General features: G+C 36.9%; 1 protein-coding gene across 1 annotated transcript in view; it reads left to right on the top strand.

Annotated features, from left to right (window-relative positions):
• The window catches only part of pitpnm3 (PITPNM family member 3), a 72,889-nt gene that overhangs the window by 22,522 nt on the left and 26,439 nt on the right, over positions 1-23,928 (top strand). The window contains exons 4-5 of the mRNA XM_052576392.1: positions 15,633-15,703; positions 15,793-16,013. Coding sequence (XP_052432352.1) covers positions 15,633-15,703; positions 15,793-16,013 — 292 coding nt within the window. The remainder of the gene's footprint in view (positions 1-15,632; positions 15,704-15,792; positions 16,014-23,928) is intronic.

Below are 23,928 nucleotides of genomic sequence, written 5' to 3' on the forward strand. Positions count from 1 at the left end.
CTGACACGGAGTTAACCCGCTATCTCCAAGATCAACCAATTGACTCTACGGCAGATCCACTAGCATGGTGGCGAGACAATATGAAACAAAATGAAACACGCTATCCAAACCCCCCCTCCCCCCCCCCCCCCCCCCGGACGGTTATGTTATGAACCGTCACATTTGACTCACGTCATAACCGTCATCACCAATTCTGAAACCGGCACACCCCTATGAAACATGGACAATTGCCACATTAATAATTCGTAGGAATGAATTAACAAGTTGTAGGAATGAATAGACTACCTGTCCTGTCACTGTGTCCCGCAGCCCTGCATAGCGCACGATATAAAACAGTTATCTGATGAAATGATTAGTAACTACATTTCTATTGCATTTAATGTTGAAGAACTTTTATGTTGTTTCTATTTTAATGTACTTTAAAGTTTAAATCACATTAAAAGCTTAATTTGTACATTGTGAATGAATGATGATGCTTTTATATATCGTCACCGTCACTCACAGCCGCTCGCACGTGTTGAGTGCGCATGAGCCGCACGCAGCCCAACATTGAATCGGTTAACCGACCATCGATAGCCTTAATCGATTGCATCTCTTATCGACAATTAATAGAACATCGATTAATCGTTGACATCCCTAGTTGGAACAACGTGAGAATGAGAAAATGTTTTTCATTTTTGGGTGAACTTGTATTTATGGGGCATTTAGGTTGTACTTTGTGGTTGGGAAAGATATTGTACACAGACACAGAGACCACAACAGTGCTCAAATGTGTTAAAAAATGAATATATGGAATAATGTAAATGCAGTTTTTAAAAGTATTTTAAACTTGACACACTTAAAAGTACATAATTTTTTGTAATGAGAGACATAAAAGGATTAGTTCACTTCCAGAATAAAGATTTCCTGATAATTTAGGTACCCACATCCATGTCATCCATGCAAGATGTCCATGTCTTTCTTTCTTCAGTCTAAAAGAAATGAAGGTTTTTGAGGAAAACATTCCAGGTTTTTTTCTCCATATAGTGGACTTCAACAGTGACCAACGGTGATGTAGGCAGAAGTAGTTTTGAAGTTCATCTGATTTTCTTCTCCAACTTCAAAATCATCCGACAACGTTGTTTTGACATGACTTGCCTAGGACTTTGGTAGAAGTCCACTACATGGAGAAAAATTCTGAAACGTTTTCCTTAAAAACTTGAATTTCTTTTCAACTGAGGAAAGAAATTAACATCTTGAATGATATTGGAATGAGTAAATAACCAGACATTTCTTATTATGGAAGTGAACTAGTCCTTGAAGCATTGGCCAGAGACATCCGTCTTGATACATATGAAGATAGACCAGCTAACCATCAACCTCACCCGGCCGACTCGAGCAGTCAGAATGACCCAAATGCACATCTCTCATATCCTCGAGGACAAAGGAGGCTGTAATCTGAAATGGCATTTTATAATGCATCTCATTATGTTTTACATTAACCACCCATGTCACAGAAATTGTTCAACCAGCTGCTTGCCAAACAAATCTGTAATTTTTCATTTTAGCCATGAAAACGGAGGAAACAGACGTCAGGCTTCATTAAGCAGCATCATGTCTCAGCTGTCTCCATTGATTTTTCTTACTCTTTGTTCTTATCTATTCTGTTCTTGTAATGGTAAGGGTTAGCTAGCATGAGTCATTAGTGAAGTAAACATCAGGATTCTTCACTTACTTGCTGCTTGGAACTTTTTGAAGTTGTTTTCAAGCTAAGTTTTTTTTGTACATAATGTACTTTGTGTAAACGTCCATACATTTGTGAAATTTAAAGAGGCTTTTAGCTTCAGCTAATGCTGCTGAGATCTATTCTGCTCAGTGCTTCTTTCGTTTTTGGAAGCTCTGCTACAATTTGTTCAGTGGAAGGAGGATGGTGTACATTTCTGCAAGGTTTGCTCGTGTAGTAGCTGATACATTGCAGTCAAATTTATGTAAAAAAATTTTACTCTCTCCTGTGATTTTCTGCCTGTGGCATATGCAATTAGGTATCGATTTACTTTTCCATATTGAGTGTTACTGGTGATGTAAATCCATCTGCCTAACACACAACCAGATGACAATTTCCATAACAACATGACATTCCCATATATTATTGAGCTGTTTGTTGTCCTGGGTTCCACATACTTTTGGCATTATGGCATTTTAGCTCAGACTGTGCATGCTAGTATTGCTCAAGATATTTCACCCTTCGCCTCATTTATTCAGGTGGCCTTTTCTCACATTTTTGTTTTCCTCCTGTGTGCAATATGATTGGTCTATTGGATGGCACTCAGGGGGATGGATGCTTAAGCTGATGCGACAGCGTTAAATGAGCTAAGTGAGAGGCAGGCGTTGACCCCACCAAGCCCCTATCAGCTTCGTTTTGAGTGTCTTGTGCCACAATGCTTTTTCCTGCAAGATGAAAGCGATGTTAGCTTTAGGCGGTCCCTTGATCATCATGCATAAATGCTTCTTTCAAGACCAATGCTGTGATTAATACTATGACTCATTAAACCGAAAAATTGAATATTAATTCTACATGCAATTTCTACAATCCTATAGATTCTACAATAAAACTATAGCTGGGTAAATTTTGAATATTCACTATATTTTTCACAGTTTTGTTAATAGTAATAGACTAGTTTTGGATCTTCCTTGTTTTGCACCTTGAAAACCCATACTAGGGCTGGATGATTAATCGAACAGTTATCAAAACTAAAATTCAGAACCTCTGACTGACATAATTTTCCCACGTCAGTTATTTATTTTTTTTTAAATCCTGTTTAAACTTTCCCCAGGGTTGCCAGATCCTTGAAACAAAACAACCCTTATAGCTAATCAAAACTAGATAAAAACTAGCCCAATCATGTTTTGTCCTCTGTCGGGTGTCCCCTCCACCAAAATCGTGTCAAGGGCGATCGTTTTAATTAAAAATCTGACCAAAAAACAACCCCGTGGCAGCAACCCTGACTTTCCTCTTAAAAACATAATACAGTGTGTGTAGTCACATGACTCCGTCCACTCAGCAGTATGGAAGCAACATAGAACTCGAACACCGAGGCATCTAAGCAACCAAGCGAGCCCCGGCCGCATGCTCACCGTCTTCAAACAACACGAGCGTTGTCTTGCTCTCTTTGCCTCACGCATATTAATCAGTTGACACGATGGTGTCGATGTTTAAATAATTTAATATGAGAATGTAAATGTGCTCACTCCATTTTTGTTTGTAAGAATTTTTTTTTATTAGATTTCATATCGCAATATATATCGCAGAAAAATAAAATATCGCAATGTAATTTTTTCCCAATATCGTGCAGGCCTAATGTGGGGCACTTCTTATATTGGGGGTGGCAACTTGTTTCATAACTGTGGAGCAGCCACTGAAAAGGCACGATCTCCTTTTGATTTTAAGCGTGTCTTTGGTACAGTCAACTGAAGACTACTAGTTGATCGAGGTTCCCTACAGGCATTACATTGGAACAGAAGGAGATCAGAGATCTAAGATGGAGCCAGTCCAATGATTAGGATGTATATTAGTTATATTATATTGGTAAGCATTAGTATGCTTTGATTTCAACTGTTTTAAATATTCAATAAATAATTATAATTAGTTTGTTTCCTTCAATTATTTTATAATCAAAATATGAAAAATGCATTCTTTCATTAGAAAAAAATCCCACTTATAAATATGCAAAAAGAAATGCAGAAAAAATAGCAAAATTATATTTAGCTATTACATATTTTTGTCTTTGCTACAATGACTGATTGAAATGGTTAATCTGAGTCACTTTTTTTTTTCTCTCTCTCATCAAATAAACTATTTATTTAAAAAAAAAATATAATAGTATAGTATTTTTGATGTTTTGAAAGTCTCTTATATGCACAAAGACTATTTATTTGATAGAAAATACGGTAAAAACAATAATAGTGTGTAACATTATATTTATATAATATTATGTTTCATGATCCTTTTGAAATCATTACAATATGCTGATTTTGTTCTCCAGAAACATTTATTCTTCTTCTTCTTCTTATTATTATTATTATTATTGTTGAAAATGGTTGTGCTGTTTAATATTTTGTTAAAACCATAATATATTTTTACCAGGAATCTTTGATTAATAGAAATTTCAAAAGAACAGCATTTATTTGAAATAGAAACATTTAAACAAAGGCATCAAAAGAATAAAAGATTTTGACTATCTATAACTATATCGCTAAGCCCTAATATCTTCTAAATCTTTTCTTCAAGTTGAAATTCTCTGTTTTTAAATTTAGCATTAATTATATTGAATCCTAATCTTATTTCCCCATAGGTCATTACAGTTGAGACATTTTATTGACAGGATTAAGTGATGGAGGTACACTGAAGTCTGTGGGCACTCCAGGTTTCCAGATTAATTAGCCTGTTTTAAATAGGGGGCTTTCTACCTGGTGCGCTAAAGACTGATGTTAATTAGAAAACAGTGCCGAAGCTGCTTTCACGTGCAGCTAGCGGGGGGTCCTTTTGTCCAGATTCCAGCCAGCTTGAGTTCAGCAGAGCTGTCTGGATGCTGTCTGATCCTGTCGTGATGTAAAATTCTTGATTGATTTCTGTGCAGTACGGGAACACTTGAGTGACAACTGTAGGTTCCTGCCTAAAATTTACATCCTCCAGCATCCATCCTTTAAATATTACAATTAGCTGTCAGAACATTTGGCTTATCCTTCTATGCAGGCAACATCTTGAGTCATCATAAACACACTGGCATTATGAAAACGGTCACATTCTTAGGTGTGGTCATTATGGTGAAATTTCAGTGACATTTCACATGCAAAAAGGCATTTGTACATTGTCGGTAGCAGTGAGATGTGTAAAGAACAACTCACACAGATATCAGTTTAAAAAACAAACTGTTTTTTTTTCTTAGTTAACCTTGTTTTTGGTAAAGTTGGTTATAAGTTGGTATTTATTTTAATTTCTTATTCTTTGTTTTATTTCATTTATTTTTTATGGATAAATATTTTTGCTTTGCATTTTTAACATGCTTTGCAACGCTCTAATGTCACATCTTCCATGTGTAGCACCGTTTGTTTGGCATGCAAAGTTATTGGCAGAGTAGACTGTTTAATATGTTTGGTTAGAATGATGGACATTTCTTTGAAATATACTTTCTCTGCATTAAATATAAACTAGAATTTTTTTTTGATGGTCCTTTTATATAAAGTCCATTGATGTCAAATCTTGTAAAATCAGCAGTACAGCTACTTAGATAAGCCAGAGACGTGATGATAAAAAAAAAATAATTCTCTGAAGTACCTGTAGCTTTCATTCTTTGTTTCTGAATACTGTCTGGCTTTTTATCAGTCAAACAAGCTCTTTGTGACCTGCTGTACTTGACTGACTTCTAAACTGTTTTTCTGTGTTTTTTTTTTTTTTTTTTTTTTTGAGGGATTGCTTTTATTCCAACTGTTCCTCTTGAGGTGAAAACAGTAGGTGCTTCTCAAAAATGTGACTTATTATTCATGCTACCATTTTTACCTTTCATAGCAAGATGATAATGATTCTATAAATCAATTTAATGGGAACTCATTAGGACCTTTAAAGCAGACACTCCAGTTAATTGCAGTTCCTCGCAGGTAGAAATCTCATCAATCTATGATCTAAAGGATCTGAAATGCCTTCCCTGAGGACTACCTGATTGACGAGCTAAATGACGGACTGATTGTTTAAGGAATCATATGCGTAACTGACAGCTGGAGCCACACCAGACAGATTAGGGATTTGGAGACTTTTATGAGACTCTGTGTAAATCTATAAACTTACACCTTGGGAGCCAGTTACATCCCCATGCAGCAGCTCTGGGCTGAGGTTTTGTTTTTGCTCATTTGCTATTTCTAGTAATTACTTTTCAATCATTGGCATTGCCTAATCATCTTGATTGCATGTGTATTAGCGGGTTGAGGGCAGTGATTGTTTATGTGAGCAGATGGAAGTTGGAGTCGAGGAGTAAGGGGGCCTGTTGGCAGAGGTTGGGTTTGAAGACCGAAACAGCCTGATGAATCCTCAGAGAAAAAACACCAGACAGAAGCCAGCAACCTCCTCTATCTGGGTTGCCCTCTATACCTTCCTTTTCTGTCCACTGATTGAATTCAATCAGTGTGAGTATGTTGGACTCCAGTAGGTTAGTACTTGAGATTTAAAGCTGGAGCTCTGTTTTGAAGTGATTTCTTAATTTATGCATTTTCCCATGCTTTTGAATCTCTAAGTACATACAGTGCATCTGTGCTGCCTCTGAATCAGCAACTTAGATGTGCTTACTACAGTGGTTCTTAAGCAGGGGGTTACTTCCACTTTTTTAAAAATATTTAAAATATGATAAAACAGCATTAAATTAAGTGAAATCACCTTAAAATCAAGACATTGCTTATACACCACTTTAACTTCTTGAAAAACAAACAAACAAAAAAAGCTAGTTTCACTTTAAAAGTGGAAAAGCTAATAATATTTTTTGGGTAGAATCAAAGAAGATATGTCCTTTTTTTTTTTTGTATCATTAGGCGCATTTCCGTTACAGATTTGCACAAACATTTGGCAATATTTTAAAAATGTTGATAAAAAAGTATTGCGAAATGACAGCACTTCAGTTAACCAATGTTATGCGACTAAAACAAATCTTTTGCCTCTCACGATAAGTCATGGCAATGGATTTTGGTGGGATTTATTTTTTTTTTGACGGATTTTGGAGAGCCGCTTCAAAAACGTGCGTGGCATTGGCTGGCATAAACACAAGCATTGACTAGAGTGGCCGTAATCAGCTTCAGTGGCCCAATCAGAGCCACACTGTGCCGCAGACGTGTGCAGTGTAAAGCATTAATGGTAGGGAATGCCCCTTATACTGGAGAGCGGCCACATATGAAGTGTTTCTTGGAGGTTATAGTACATTGAAGAATGATCATATGACTTTTTACATATTTTACATACAAATACGAAAAAAAATGTTTCAATTGCAGTTTTGTGAATTATTATTTCTTTTTCGCATTGCCTGAAAATGGAAATGGAAACGCGCCTATTGTAGTAGTAAAATTAGAACGTTTTCATTGGTATTCTAAATCATTTTTTTTTTGTTCAGTTTTTAGTATTTGTATTTAGTATTTAGCTGTGGCCAGTTGTGCAGCTCTTCAACATCAACCGCAATAATATAAAACAGTCATGAACCCACTTGGCCACAGATAAAACAATGTAATAAAATCTTGCTCTTGTGCTAAATATTGATCTGAACTTTGCTGACTTTTGATTCTGCCAGCATCTCAGTGTCCAGAGTGTTTGCCTAGCAGAAATATATTGAATATTTCAGTTCCTCTCACCATAACATTTTACTCAAGTTTTCAAATGTTAATGACCTAGTCAATTACGTTGTGACAAAAACAAACTCTCTGCAGTCCAGTTTCTGATAAGACCTCAAGCTTTAGCTGAATAAATTAGAACAAATGACTAATTAATGCAGAAAATAAGAGCCCTAGTCTCTGTTGACTGATTGAATCACACACGTTATCTTCTCCGCTTATCTGAGGGACCACGGCTGACAGGCTCACGTCGCTTCTAGTTCCTCACAGACATGGCTTTTCCGTGCCTCGCCAAAGCCAGACACTCGAACACACCTCATCTGTATTCTCCCCCACGCAAGCTCCTGCCAAGTCGTATTTTTAACATATGCCTCTTGTAGGCACAATCTCCCTCACACGCTAATTCCCATTTAATTACTTTTCTTTCCTTTTCTTTCTCCATTTAACCACAGAATGCCACAAGCAGGGAAAACTGAAGACACACAAAGCTAGGAACAATATGATGACTCCACAGAGAGAACGATAGATAGAAAAGGAAGGAAAAGGACCATAATTAGGTGTTGATGCAGCGTATTCGCACAGGAGGAGGTCTGAGCTCATGATTGCTGTATTAACTTGTATATATCTGCCAGGACACTGATACCAGTCTGTGACAGAGTCTGCTGTTCTGAGAACCATGTGTTTGGGGTCCAATATTAACAGTTGCCAAGCGCTAAAGCAAAGTAAAATTGGCTTTCGCAAGTATATAAAACATTATACTCGCCAGTTGGCCAACAACATTGCATGGTTTAAGATGAATAGTAAGAATTATGACCTGGCCCTTCATGATGTTGGTTATTTATGCTATTCAAATCTACCAAGAAATAAAAAAAATATATAATAATAATAATTTAGTTTTCATTAGATAATTTCCCATCTTAAGTTTATGTCTCGCATTTCCTCTTTACCCAGAACTCACATTTTCACATACTTAATATTTAATAATACTTAAAAAAATATATCAAGGTGCCTTTAATTTTATTGTATTGTATTTAATTTAATTTGTTTTATTAATAAAACCTACAGTAATTCTATTTTAGGTTAAAAACCTTCAGTAACACCATCCTTACACTGGACGATAGGTGGTAAAACTAATTCACTCCTATTATAATCAACAAAATTGTCTCCACATTAATGTGCTCAATAGATAACAGAATAGACTATAGATTTGACAGATTTTTAAATCACACTATGACTGTACCTCAGTATGAATGTTACATCAGAATCTCTAGTGGCTGACACATTTCTGTCCTGCAATGGCAGATGAATGCTGTTGATGCATCTAGCCAGAATAAATGAGCTTGTTCAGTGTTAACACTACACAACTGTTGTGATGTGCCTTCAATTTGTGGTGATATATGTGTGTGTGTGTGTGTGTGTGTGTGTGTGTGTGTTTGAGAGAGCGAGAGAGATAGAGACAGAGTTTGTGTTTTGCCTTTACTGTATATTCTCTTATTTGAGAGGGTGAGTGCTTGGGTCAGATTGCTGAATGTATTTCCACTGAACATATTGCCTCCTTGTCAAATTTGATGAGAAGCTGGAATCTGTTATTTTTAACTTTCTGCACCTGGGATTTGGTACAGCCTGGTGTGTTCCCTGGCAAGCAGATGGTCAAAAATGTCTGCTCTGCTCTTCCTGAAATCGCCCACTTTTCCCATGTGGCAGTGACACCAAACTCATTGTGATGTGTCTCACAGTAATGCATTGCAAGTGACAGCCTGTAACTGTTCCACAAATGTTCTGAAGCAATCCATTCAAATACCGCTTGGAACACCGTACATCTCTGATTTGGGGTCTGTTTGTATGTTTATGTCCAAGTCCAACATAATATACATAATATTTTTATTTATATTTTTTTAAATAAAAAATGAATAAATAAATAAAATAATGATAAATTAACATTGATATTGTAGTTTTTTTTTTTTTTAATAACATAATATAAAATCAAAACCTTAGTATTTTCAGTATTTCTAATATATCTGCTAGAATTATGGGTTCTTGTTTCCAGGCTTGTTCCAGATTTAACAGAAACTGGGAGTATTGGTCTATTCATCCTTATTATTTTCACTAAAAACAATATAGTTCAAAACCAAAAAGTAGAAAAATATTATTACACTTTTCATGGTTTGGTTTTGTAGCATTTAAGTTAGTTATATTATTTTCATATATTATAATAATCTATTTAGTTAATTCTTTTTAAAGGGGTGGTTGATTGATAACATTAGTTAGTGTGTTCAATGTAAGCAGAGATTTCATCTTTTAAAATTCTGGCAGTTTAACGCCTACAAAAATGGTTTGTATGGGACTACAACGAGTTACTTCCTGTGTTCGTTACATCACAAACCCAGATTAACCCCACCCCTGGGAACACACAACAAAGGGGGCAAGGCCATGTTCTGCTGCTTTAGAGAAGAGGAACCGAAAACTAGGAGTGCATGTAAAAATCTATTCATATATGAATTGCGATTCTGTCTTCAAGTGATTCTTATTGATACACAAGTTTCAAAATCATATGTTCTTAAGCAGCGGTTTTTAATTCTGTTCCTCGTGTCGCCCTGCTTTGCACACGCTGTGCACCCCCCCCCCCCCTCTCTCTCTCTCTGTCAGATCATCAGCTCATAGCATACACTCATTTTCTCATAGCTATAAGATGTTATATAAATATATGCGTGTGCTGTTGTCTTAATGTATTACAGTTTTAATCAGGATAAAACCGTATATTAAAACCTAACCAAAGCAGTAACATTTACAAATAACAGCGTATCTAAAAGTATGAGACAAAAACAAACAAAAAACATACCATTAAGAGCCGTGCTTGCACAGGTTCTGCGCAATAATCTTCACTAATATCCTCTGCGTCTCAATCGGGCTCAAATTGATAAGCAATTTAGATGATGCCAATGTTTACAACCATAGCACATGCTGCTGAGGTGAGGGGCGGGACATTCAGACAAGCACTGCCGGTTTAGCCAATCACAGCACACTGGACCAGCAAACCAATTGCGTATTTCTGAGGGAGTGGTTTAAAAAAAACAGGAACTCATTGAATAATTCAAATGTGGAATAAAGGAATACATTTTTTTTTTTTAAATCAAGCATTAACAGGTTAGACTGCACCCCATAAACACAATCAAGCCTAGGAGAAAATAAAACAGTCAACCAAGTCATCTTGTTGCCCCTTTGAAAGTTTGCTGAGGCCCCCTAGTGGGCCCCAGCCCCCGGTAGAGAACCACCAGTATAGTGTGAATTTAATATACTTTTGTTAACCAGATACCATAAAAAATCAAGCAAATTGCTAAAATCTGCAAAAAGAAGAAAACAATAAGTATTATATAGCTTTATGATTTAAGCACTAAATCATTATGGCCTTGAATTTTTTTTTTTTTTTTTTTTTGCATCTCATCTGCAGAAGTCAGCTTTTCTTGGAATTTACAGTTGCTGCTTACTCAACTCATTGGTCAAACTAGTTACATTCCGTGTCCATTTTTGCATTTTTGGTTCTCTATATGATCCTTGCAACAATTCATCTATATGATTCCTAGCTCTCTTCAGTTGAGTTGTACTCTTCACTTCTCTGTCCAATCTCTTCATGAGCTCATCCAATCGCCTGTGGCTGCTGTCAACCCAGGTGTATTTTTGGCAACACTTTCATGTTTACTTCCACTTTATGCATATCTGCATTCTGAACAGCCTCCTCTCTCTATCGCTTTCAATCTCAATCTATTTCACTCTTTTTTTTCTCTCTCTGTTTGTCACTCTGTTCTCTTGTTGCTCTCTCATTCTCTCTCTTTCCTTGATCTCTTTCTCCTTATTTCTCTCTCTCAGTCTTGTAATGCTGGTTCAAATACCATTTTTTGATCTTCGAAGCTTCGATAGTAATCAACACCGAATATTCAAAGCTTCAGAGGGAGGGGGCTGAACATTCTTAACATTCTGAACCTTCGCATTTTGGTGCAATAAGGATACGCGACACTTTCAGATTTAATCAACTTTTAATAAACTACAGAACCGCGCGAGGCAGAAGCGGCACGCCTCACGCTTGCAGGGCGTATATGATCGGAGAACGGACACTGCACTAGTGATACAAAACACACAGCCAGGCTTGTTAAGAGCAATACTTTTAATATAAACAAATTATTATTAGGCTGTGCTACTGTACGTTTTTTTTTTTTTTTTATGGCTGCCGTATTCACAATTATTTTCCAAGCAAGTTAAGTTCACGTTTTTATCACGTGTAAAATTGTGAATAAAATCAGCTAATTTTTTACACCAGCAATATACTACAGGCGTAATACTTGCAGAACTCTCAGTTTTCAAACTGGATGTGCTGTTGTGGTAGGCCAGTTTCAAATCTCACATCTGACACTGCCTTTGTCTTGTCCTCACGCAATTTAAAGTGCTCCCAGCTGAGATAATTTTTGTCTTGAATCATGACGTTCTCTCATGGGCGATACATAAGCTACTTTTCCACTATCGAGCCAAATATTTTTCTTTGTAAGCTGTGCATTTTATTGAATTTCATGTGACATTAAATATATGACAGAGTTTCACTGAAAAGTGACAGTGCTAATGCAGCAAACATATCTGCAGTGTGGAAGCATTTAAAACTGTCTGAGAATGATGCAAAAATCATTGCAAGCAACAACAGCGAGAGACTGCTTAGCACTGCATCTGCATCTCATATCTCTGATGAGAAGTGGAAGGGGTGGTTGTTGCTGGTTACTGTATGATGATATGATGGCCTTAAACAATTAGTAAATAAACTGTGGAATCAATGTTTTGTTTTATAAAACAAGCACAAATTGTGCAAGCTTGATAGCCTGGGTTCAAAATCCAAAGCAAGACAAAAAATCTGCGCTGAAACAATGTTACTCTGTATTCAGGCTTCGGACCAGTGTTTCATTTCATTTGTCTTTGGCTTCGGCCAAGAATTTTCAGTTTTGGTGCATTTGTGTTTGGAAAGTTTGCGGATTTAATTGAAAAATGTTGTAGATGTTTTTGTTGGTGAACACAAGGTAGCACTGCTGTATATTTTTGTAAAATACTTTTGTAAATATCATTTATTTAATTGATCATTTATGGGGCAAGTCATGGCCTAGTGGTTAGAGAGTATAACTTCTAACCCTAAGGTTGTGGGTTCAAATCTTGGGCTGGCAATACCACGACTGAGGTGCCCTTTAGCAAGGCACCGAACCCCCAACTGCTCTCCGGGCGCCGCAGCATAAATGGCTGCCCACTGCTACGGGTGTGTGTTAGTGCTGGGCGATATGGTCATTTTTCAAATCGTCATATCGTCAGCCCATGAGATCGACGATACATGATATTATCGTGCATGGGTGGAGCAAGAGAGAGACTCTTTGTTCTTGTCATAGCATAACTATTTAATGTTTTAAACCACGCAGGTGTGCGCCCCATGTTGAGCTAAACGCACCGCCACAGAAACAAGAATGAGATGCATTCTAACACAACTGTGGCATTAAACTCGGCTCGTTTAGAATATTGCACATATATAGGCTGTTCAGATTACTTTTTAAAATGCAATGAAATACCTTATATCTGCAGATGATTTACATCTGTTTGTGGATGGAATCTTATTCAACCGGGCTCAATCCTCTTTTGCCCACGTGCTCGCGTGTGTGTGTGTGAAATGCGTTGCTGAAGTGAAATAGCTGGTCAGGTTAATAGCCGAATTATAATAGGCCGCCTTATAAAAATATACATTAAGAGTAGAATGAGCCTAATATCGTCTTGACTATCGCAGATATCTCTGACTATCGTCGATACACGATTCTTACAAATGTTTACAAATGTGGGCATACAGCTTACAGATTTGTTCAGGTTTGCCTGGGAAAAATCCATCTTTTGTTAAACTGCATGATTTTGTCCTCAAAAGAGGAACAGGCTCAGTCACTGAAGGAGCAGTTCTACTCATTGGTTGATTTGTATTTTTATTTTTACTTAGTTTTGCTCCTCTGAAAGAAGAGAGTTGTTGGTTAGATGTTACGTATTGCTTGGAGTGGTCAAATCTTTGTCCATCTCCTTTCTTTCTCTGTCACATTCTTCACTGCCCTCTGTGGTTGTCTCTCTTTCTCTCTCTCTCTCTCTAATTGCTCTATCTTTCTTCCTGTCCCTTGAATCTGTATTTCTCTACAGGATGCTATAAATCTGCAGGGGTAGTGCTGGATGACTGGGCTGCTGTGGGAAATAGAGGACACGAGCTAAAGCAAGAGAGGCAGGCAACTTCAGAGCAGAGTGAATAAGAACAAACTGTCCCCATTGCATTAATAGAGAAGTGACATTCTGGACCAGAGGGTGTGAGGAATGGGAGGGGAATCAATAATCTTGTCTATAATTTTGCTCGGGACCCACCTGGTCTCAAAACAATGTAATGGTTTTGTTGTTATTGCTTTGCTTTGCCATCGCTTTCTTACCTTTTGAGACCAATTGAGGCTAAACTGTGGGCGTTCTCAGCATTCCCTGTTCTGCCACTCTAGAAAAGCATTAAACTCCTGTTTTGGAATTTCATTAACACGTAAAGTTCACCATCTATCCATCATTCTGTCAGTCTGTCTGTTAATCCATCTATGATTCTGTTGTTTCTTCTATCATTCTATTTGTCTGCCTTTGTTTGATTGTCTATCTTTTTTTTGTGTCTGTCTATCTATCTATCTATCTATCTATCTATCTATCTATCTATCTATCTTCAATTCAATTCAATTCAATTCAATTCAATTCAATTCGCTTTATCGGCATGACCAAAGAGAACGTACAACAGTGTAAGTTGGAAGAATATAGCAATTGAAATAACATTTGAACAATTAATTTTATTGTAATTGTATTACATTTTATTACTTTAATTATCCATATATGTGGCTCATTATGTAAGCTGAATTGGTTTGTGGCTTGCAGCATCTGGAGAGGCAGTCAGACAGGTGGTAGTAGTAAGAAAGTGGCAGTGAGCCTGATAATGCTTTGGCTGATTGGCAGTGTGTATACAGTGTTCAGCACAGGACAGAGCAGAGCTCAGTGCCCCGGCTGTTTTCCTCGTGGTGCGGCTGTGAATGAAAGCCTGCAGCTGGAATGAGCACAGACTCTCACTACTGGGTGTTTTTTTTTTTTTTTTTTTCAGTCAGTACAGCTTTTCAATGAACGCAATTGCTCCTTGGAGACCCAGTGATTTAGAAGTGAATGAATATGCCATTAAGAGAACTAGTCTGGTCTATCATCAGCTTAGTCTGTTTGAAGTCATTGTAGCTTGGGGTTGTTATGACATCATTCCGGTGGTTCACATATGTGCCGGTTCCCACGCTTGTCTCCGAAAGGATTGATTATGAATCAATGCTGAGTTTGTTTGTACAAACTCTTAACATGCTCTGTTTATGAATGGCGTTTTGTCATTACAGAATGATGGGATTGAAAAAACACCTGGAATTTGACAATATGTTGAATTAATAATGTGGAAAAGAAAACAAGAAAATCAACCATTGTTATTCATAAGTTTGCAGTTGTCAAATAGAAGAGATGCAGTTTATACAGTATGTGTCATATTACCATGAACAACCACTTCAGAGATAAAAATTTAATAAAAATGTTCACCTTGTGGATTGTGAGTTTCCAGCATTTACCTCCTAAAAGCAGATAGACTGATAAAAGGTATTGAGAAGGCATGGACATGAGCTCCATGCTGACTGAATGACTGGAGGCCAGCCAGAACAGGAGCGCTAGATCATGAGTGTGAGAATGAGCTGGCAGAACAGAGCGGGAAGCTACAAATAGAAAAAAAATAGAGCGCGGAATGGTGAAGGTGAGGTATAATGACATTGGCTGAAGGCCAGCGGTCTTATTTGGAGATTCAGAGACACCAAATGGCTTTTTGTTGGTTCTGTTCAATTCCTCTTGTGTGCAATTTGTTACTTGGTTTTGTTATTTTTGTATGACACCAGCCGACATCAAAATGAAGGGCTTTGTCTGATACAAATCCCAAGCTCTGTCTGTTTCTTATTGACGTGTTTTGAAATATGATGGTACCAGTATGTGGCTTTGATAATAACATTACATTTTCTGTGTCATCTCATGAAGAAAATAAATGGAAGGTAAAATCATTAATGAAAGGGGGATGAGTGGGCTTTGCAGGATCAATAATCATTTGCGGTTCTGTTTGCGGTGCATCTGTGCAAAGTGGCTATAATCACCTTCTCTCTCTCTTTTTATATAAATCCCATCTATCCATCTCATTTTCTGATGGGGCTCAGAGAATCTCTACCGTGTAAGGAGGTCAAAATGTGTCCCACAGACTAGCATTGACGGTCTAGAGGAAGCTGAGGTAAGATGATCTTTTTGAATATTCAGTGTGCTACTGCTTCCGTTTCTATGCTATTGTGCCGTGACCTTTCCATGTTCCTTGTTCCCTAGAACAAATGTCAAACGCATGTGCTGGTGTTGGTGGTTCACGGGGGAAACATACTGGACCTAGCGGGCGGAGAGCCAGGCGCGAAGAATGCAGATGTAAACACGCTGTCCTCAGTGCTGGAAAAAGTGTCTCAAGCTCATTTCCAAGCTGCAGCTCAGCATTTCGTCATCAAGCTGGTGCCATGCCCTGCCGTATGCGCTGAGGCCTTCTGCCTTGTGTCAAAGTAAGTAGCTATTACTGAAAGCCTTTTTAATGACCATGTTTTTTTGGAAATGGGCCATGGTATTCTTTGAAGTTAATACCATGCATGCTAGCACCTGATATCATTACTGTTTCCTTCCAGCAGTACTATGGCTGAATATCCTAGAATGGAATATGTTGCGCCATTGTGCATATACACTTTGAAAGAGATGCCACATAATTAGAGGCTTTGCTCTGATGTCATTGGAAAACCCTCAGGTGAAACTGGCTGAAAGCATGAAACTCGTTTTTATGGGGAAATGCTGACAGATTCAGTCACTGGGCAGTCTTGGGAGTTGGTTTTATGAGCTAGCTGAGCAACTCCATTACAACTAAAGAACATTTGAAAAACATTTTACAAATTTATGTCCTCAAATAAGAGCCCATTGGGCCCCTGGTGCACCGCTGTTCAAAAGTTTTGGGTCAGAAGATAAAATAATGTTTTCGAAAGAAGTCTCTTATGCTCACCAGGACTGTATTTTTATGATCAGAAATACAGTATGCAGTGTGTGAAATATTGTTTAATGATGGTATTTATTATTTGAATATATTTTAAAATGTAATTTATTCCTGTGATGGCAAAGTTGAATTTTCAGCAGCCGTAACTCCAGTCTGATTTGCTTTTAAAGAAACATGTCTGATTATCAGTGTTGACAACAGTTGTGCTGCTTAGAACATTTGTGAACACTGTTTTTCAGGATTCTTTGATTAATAGAAAGTTAAAAAGTACAGCTTTTTTGGAAATATAAATCTTTTTTAACATTGTACATGTTGACACATAAAATACACGTTGTACATGCACACTTTGACATTTGATCAATTTTTTTAATCCTTGTTGAATAAATGTTTGTTTTGTGCAAGAAATTAATACTAACAAAATAAAAGCTCTTTACAGACCCTACTCTTTTTAATCGTGCATTTTCACATGGAAAAGTCCAGAAGGGATCATTTTTTTTATGTTGCAGCCCTCATTTTTACAATAGAACTTCTGTATTAAAGTTGTGAGAATCCAGTGACTATAACAATTTAGAATTATTTACAGAACAAAAAGCAAAAAAGTTGAATGTAACAACATTTACAAATTTGTGTTCCCAATAAACCCACATTTGCCTTCTACTACAGAAGGCAATGAGCAGTCTATTAATTGCATTGCCTTTCACACAGCATCTCTTCATCTCATGCAGGTAGAAAAGAGTGCAGATAAGATTCAAAGCCTAAGCTTAGCGTGATGAGAGAGACATTAATGAATTTAGTCATCCCTCTATGCTGCTTTTCGTTTATAAGGGATGAAATGAATAAGCAGTAAGACGACAGCCCCAAGTAAGCATGTAACTCTAATGCTTTCTGTGAGAATCAGCCTTTATAATGAACAGACTCCCTTTAAGCTGTGAAACCGGATCCATTGCTTCGAGAGCTCAGTGGCTCTGGGTTCTTCCGAGGGATTTTTTTTCTATAGATCTTTTTTTGTGTCTTTTGTCATCACCTGGGTGAAGCAATGAAGATTGAGGAGCTCCATAGTGTCAGAAAGGGTCTTTGATCACATGATCACAATCTCTGCCCACTCCCATGGCGCACACAGTAAAAAAAAATGTCAGTCATTGGGGTACCACAGAGATTAACTTGGTAAACCCTGTTCATGAGTGACATACAAACTGCATTTCCTCTTTTGCTGTGGTTTTATGGTTCAGTGGATGTAGCTGCAGTGAGTATTATACTGACCTGAGCAAAGGACAAAGATGCAGAAACCATGAGTCGTTTTATGTCTATCTGTCTGCGTTTATCCAGTACTGAGAGAGGGGGATATAATAAAAGTGATATAATAAAGAACAACAGCCTACTGGGAGAGACCGAGTATTTGTTGCAGGTCATAATCGTGCTCCCTGGATACCGAATACACACAAACACACACCCTTACAATCACACAATGGGGTTTTCTTTCATCAACACGACTTCCTTTTGCTTCCCACAGGATTAATGAAGGCATAGGCGGTCAGTTTACTTGTTACTTAGACCAGGATCAGCAAGAGAGACTTTGATCTTCTGCTGAGATCTAGCAACGTTTTAAACCGGACTAAACAATTGGGTGTATCTACAAAACCTGTCCAAGTCACATTTCACTCCAAAATCAAAACATCAAATTAAAAGGATGTTTTCTTGAAGTAAATATTGAAGTAATATATTTAAGCAATTATATTAATTTTTAATTTTTCATCCTTCCTACAGCCTGCTTTGTGACTGCTCACGTTTTTCTTTTATCATAGCCTTTTTTAGTCATTTTAATTTCAGTTGCTGCTGCCTTAATTATGATTTTATTTAAATGAAAAGTGTTTTACTGTCTCAGTTTTCTTTATTCATTGATGTTGAGGTGAAATGTGACCTGGACATGTTTTTGTGAGAATCACCCAGTTAATGTTCACTGCTCTCTCCCTCTTGACAGACATTTCAGATGTAGACAGCTCACTGCTGTGTTTAGAGACCCTTTTATAGTGCACACATCATCTTTCAGTATAGCTGCCATGCATGTATGTTCTCATTTTATCAGTTTAAGAGCTTTGGGAATTGTCTTTGAGACCTGTGTGCCGTCCTGTCAAGCCATCACTGCTGATAATGAGTTTCCTCTTTTAATGAGATGTGCTTACAGAAGTGGCTTTACAGTGTGTGTATGAAGCAGCGACTCACACACACACACATGACACTCGCACATGCATTAGTGTATGTGGAGAGGAAGCACACAAGAGAAAACGAGGGGCGGAATGTTATGGAGCTTTGTGTTTGCCACCTCCAAACAGCATTTCCAATTAGCGAATCTGGCAAAAAAGCTTCCACATTGATTTTCTCTCACCAAAGCACGGTGTGCAAGTCAATTCAGTACGTGATTCCTGTAGTAAAACAATTTGGGGCTCTGTCACAGCTTAGAAGGGAAGAAGGTGCACACTGATTTGTCTCTCGAGGACAGTACCACCTGTGAGCTTTGGTGGTGTAAGTTTGCTGACTCTTGTGCTTTGGACCTAGACAACCTGTAACTCCTCATTAGTCTTTGGCCTGAATCTTTGACATTTGACCATTTATGCTACTTTAGTTTGCTTACTTGTGTCCTACTTCAGTATCATATATATATATATATATATATATATATATATATATATATATATATATATATATATATATATATATATATATATATATATATATATATATATTGCATATAGAGTTAAGCAACAGTTAGTTTTGGTTTTCCCGTTTCATTTTACTTGCACAAACTGTCAGTTTGAAATTTGTTCAAAGATACGGATACATATTTATTCAGGCAAAAGTAAGTCATTGTATCATTCCCTTAACTGACTGATTGGTCATGAATAAGTTCATAAACCATTCCCTCAATGGTAACACTAGAGTATAAGGACCAATTTTCATTATTAACATATTGGCTGTTTATTAGTCCTTTTGAAGCACAAATTCTGCATGACCATATTCTACTTCCCTAATCCTACCCAATGCCTAAATTTAAAAACTACCTTACTAACTATTAAAAAGAAGCAAATTAGGACTTTGAGGCAAAAGTCGTAGTTAATGGTTTGTTTATAGCGAGGATAGGACCTCAAAGTAAAGTGTGTCCCCCTTAACCAATTTTCGTCAAAAACACCGATTCATTCATGAACCAGTGAGTCATTGAATTATTTACTCAACTGATTTGTTTGAAAAAAATCTGATTAATTCATGATTTAAATGAATCATTAAAATCATTACTTAACTGATTTGTTACATGATTATGATTAATTTAGGAACCAGTCAACAACAAGTGAATGTCGCATTTTGTTTTGAGCTATTTTCATTGGTAGTGCAAAAACAGAAGAAGCATATTGTGTCACATATTTATAGTTATGGACTTTTGTTTATAGGATAAACAACTGGTTTATGAGATAATATATAAACATTGAAGAAATTTACGCCTGTTAACTTTATTACAAATTTAGAGCTGCTGTTATAAATTAATGGGATTGTTTGTGGCAGATGTTAGCTCCCTGACATCATGGAAAGGATGAGGAAATGTGTACTATTTACCAATCTTAGGTTGATTGAGTGATAGAAAGGCAAAGCTTTCAGATAAATATCTTTTATCTGAGCCCCGTTGGCCCTAATGGTCGGAAGAGAGATCTCATTAATGAGTGCTAATGTGTCAGAAACAGAAATGAGATTGATAATGAGACGCTCCTGCAAATTAGATCTTCAAACGGATGACTTCCATACGTGCAGCAGTGTTTGTGAATGTTTGGTTAATTTCAGCGTGTGTTTTTCAAGAGGTTTTTTGGCAGTCTAAAGGTGTGTTATTGATCGAAACTCCTTCCTCTTGGCCTCCTCAGCTGGAGCTAGGTTATTTTGAGACCCAACAGTCATTGCCTGAGGAGCAGGCTAGCAGGGAGTACAGGGATCTTCATTTGTTCTGAGTAGGCTTGGAAGGTTTTGTCTTTGAACTGGGGTCACTTCTGCTAGTGTGAGTCATACTAACATCATTAATGAGGGTGGTAGAATCAATATGTTAGGATTAGTATGACATTAGATTGATGGATAAGTTCTTGTGTTATTTATTTGCACTTGATATTCATAAGAGAGAATTAAGACTGTGGTGTTACATGCACTACTTTCCAAAAGCAATATTACATATTAAATATTACAGCTTGTAATGTTTTCTATTTAAATTTATTTACATGTATACCTGTGATGAGTTTTCACCAGCCATTACTTCAGTCTTCAGTATTACATGAACTTTCGGAAATCATTCTAAGATTCTGGTTTATTGCTTAAAGGGGGGGTGAAATGCTATTTCATGCATACTGAGTTTTTTACACTGTTAAAGAGTTGGATTCCCATGCTAAACATGGACAAAGTTTAAAAAATTAAGTTGTACGTTTGAAGGAGTATTTCTGTTCCAAAAATACTCCTTCCGGTTTGTCACAAGTTTCGGAAAGTTTTTTTCGAGTATGGTTCTGTGTGACGTTAGATGGAGCGGAATTTCCTTATATGGGTCCTGAGGACACTTCTCCCGGAAGAGCGCGCGCTCCCGTATAGCAGAGCACTGAGAGCACAACAGACGTTCACTGATCAGAGTGAGAGCGTCGCGAAATGTCACAAAAGGAGGAGTGTTTTTGGTTGCCAGGGCGAGACAACCCTGCACAGATTACCAAAAGAGAAACAGCATTAAGTGACCAGTGGACGGAGTTTATTTTTACAGAGCATCAACGGAGTTGTGCAAGTGTTTTTGTTTGTTCCCTGCGTTTCTAAGATGCTTGTTTTACAAACAAGGCCCAGTTTGACGCCGGATTTGTGTATCGTTTATTTCTTAAGGATGATGCAATCCCAACGAAAAAGGGTCACGATCGTGTGTTGAGAGCCCCGCTCGGAGCGAGTCGTTGTTGCTGCTGCTCTCATTCAGTTTCAGCCTTGTGATCTGATTCTGGATCATAAATAAACGGCTGAATCTGATTGTTAGCCATGGTTTATTTTGGATGATGGTTTTTTCCTCAAGTCAATGTCAGAGCCGTTAAATATGTCACAGCTTCCAAAAAAAAAAAAAATCGGTACAGACTATCTTTCTCTTATGAATATAATAAAACTAAAGACTTTTTGGAGTTATGAAGGATGCAGTACTACTCTATAGGTACTCAAGATTAACAGGATATGGGCTAGTTGCATATCTCCGCCATCTTGTATTTCCGGTCTTGCGAGTGTGTGCGTAGATATTTCCGGTTGTGCTTAAAGTCAGTGCAGAGAACCGGAGAAGTCCAAATATTACCTTCTATATGTTTACAGGATTTATAATATCACTTGATATGCAAATAAGATATACACTGCTATTATCACTATACTACAAATGTTAACTGAGCCAGTGGATTTGTTACTTGTGTATGTTTGGGTCTGGTGAATTAATTAAATACACTAATGTTCACTACTGTTCACGAAATGAAAGTTGAACTCATGGTGTGTATACACAGCTATATAATGTATTTTATCTTACCAAATATGTAAATGTACAAATTACTTATTTCTCGAAAATGTTTGCATTATTATTAATATTTAATATTATTATTATTTATATTAAATATTTACCTCGTGAGATGTGGGCTGCGATTTATCTTCAGAAGTATCCATTTCTCAATTGTACACATACATCAGTCTGTTTCATCGTTATTTTCACAACATATTTTATTATTTTACACAGTAAAAAATACATGACTAATTTTAATATCTGTTTAATCTGATAATTAATGCAAAACAATAACAATATACATGGCTACTCATAGACAGATAATGATTTATGCTGCAGATCTTTCACAAAACAAATAATCAGATAAAACCACACATGAATGCCAACAGCGATCTTTTTATTTAAGGCAAACCTACCATAATTATATTACGTTTAATTGTACAGTTAGTTATAAATTATGTTATCAAATAAAGTTAATAAAACATGCTTTATTAGAAATCTCTGTGCGTCGTTTGACAGTCAGAAACATTTATCTTACATAACAGAACAAAACGAGCTCTTCGAAAATGAAAAGTATTGCATATTTGAGAGGTTTGTGTTTGAAAGAAGAAATCCCTGTGGACCTGACCTGACGCTGATCCGCATAATCAACAGAAGAATAACGCAATCTCCGCGTTGTATCTTGATGAATTTCCACACAGAGGTAAGCAAAATATAGGGAGGATGTTTCCCCATGTTTTTGATATACCACTATCGGCTGTTAAATTTGAAAATCATTAATTATATACATCTAGCCAAGTTTCGTTGTAAGTTTCCCTTACAGTCAATGCGAGCGTCGCAAGACCGGAAATAAGTATGCACACACTCGCGTCGCTGAAGCTCACCGGCGCCATCTTGTGCACCTAGCCCATTGAGTGAAAACGAGCATTTCACCCCCCCTTTAAGAAACATTTATTATTATCAGTGTTGAAAGTTTAATATTTTTATGGAAATGTTGATACTTTTTTCAGGTATATTGATTAATGAATAGAAAAATTCAAAAAGAATTCAAAAAGTACAAAAAGAAAAACATTTATTTGAAGTAGAAGTATTATGTAACATTTTAAAATGTCTTTACTGTCACCTTTGTTAGTGTTTGCTAGTACTAACCTAACATTTTCTTGTACAAGAGCTTAGTATTCACAGCTTAAGGGAGGGAAACTAGATGAACATCTGATCAAATTTTTATGGCAAACAAGAAAGTTCAGTGTTCATTCTCTTTCTACTTGTCTCCGAATTTCCTTGCAGCTTCCTCACTAGCTTTTTTTCTGGTGAGATTTCTTCTCTACTCCCCTCAGGTAAAGAGTGCAGGCAGGTCAAAGATAAAGACATTTTTTGACAGACAACGGTTCTTAAGATGCCGTTTCTACTAAGGACATGAATAACACATCAAATCATGCTGCTTGTTGAGAAGAGGTGTGCTATTACTATTCTGTGACTTTGAATTTTCACCTAGTGAAGAAAGGCACAGACTTACCTTCTAACTGAAGTAACCACGTGGCAACCACACAGAACGCTAAATCAGTGCTAGCATCCACCTAGAACAGCCTAGCAACAATGTTGGCATGTTAAAACTGTTCAGAAAATTGCATAGCAACCACCCAACACAGAAAAAAAAAAAAAAAAAAAAAAAATACTGCTTTTGATGTTAGCCTTGTCTAGACCTAATGGTTTCTTTCTGGCAAACGTTTTATAGATTACGTCTCTTTTTGTAACTTAATTACTGATTATCATTGTTATTTTTCTTACTATAGCCATTTGATTTCACAAAAGGACAGCCATTTCTAACAGTCAGCGATGCTACACTTAAGAGATATGAGAACTAAAAAGTCTCAGAAGAGACTGTCATTACTCAAAAAAAAAAAGACAGGTTGTT

The sequence above is a fragment of the Carassius gibelio genome, chromosome B15 (genome assembly GCF_023724105.1).
Source record: "Carassius gibelio isolate Cgi1373 ecotype wild population from Czech Republic chromosome B15, carGib1.2-hapl.c, whole genome shotgun sequence".
Taxonomy (NCBI): domain Eukaryota; kingdom Metazoa; phylum Chordata; class Actinopteri; order Cypriniformes; family Cyprinidae; genus Carassius; species Carassius gibelio.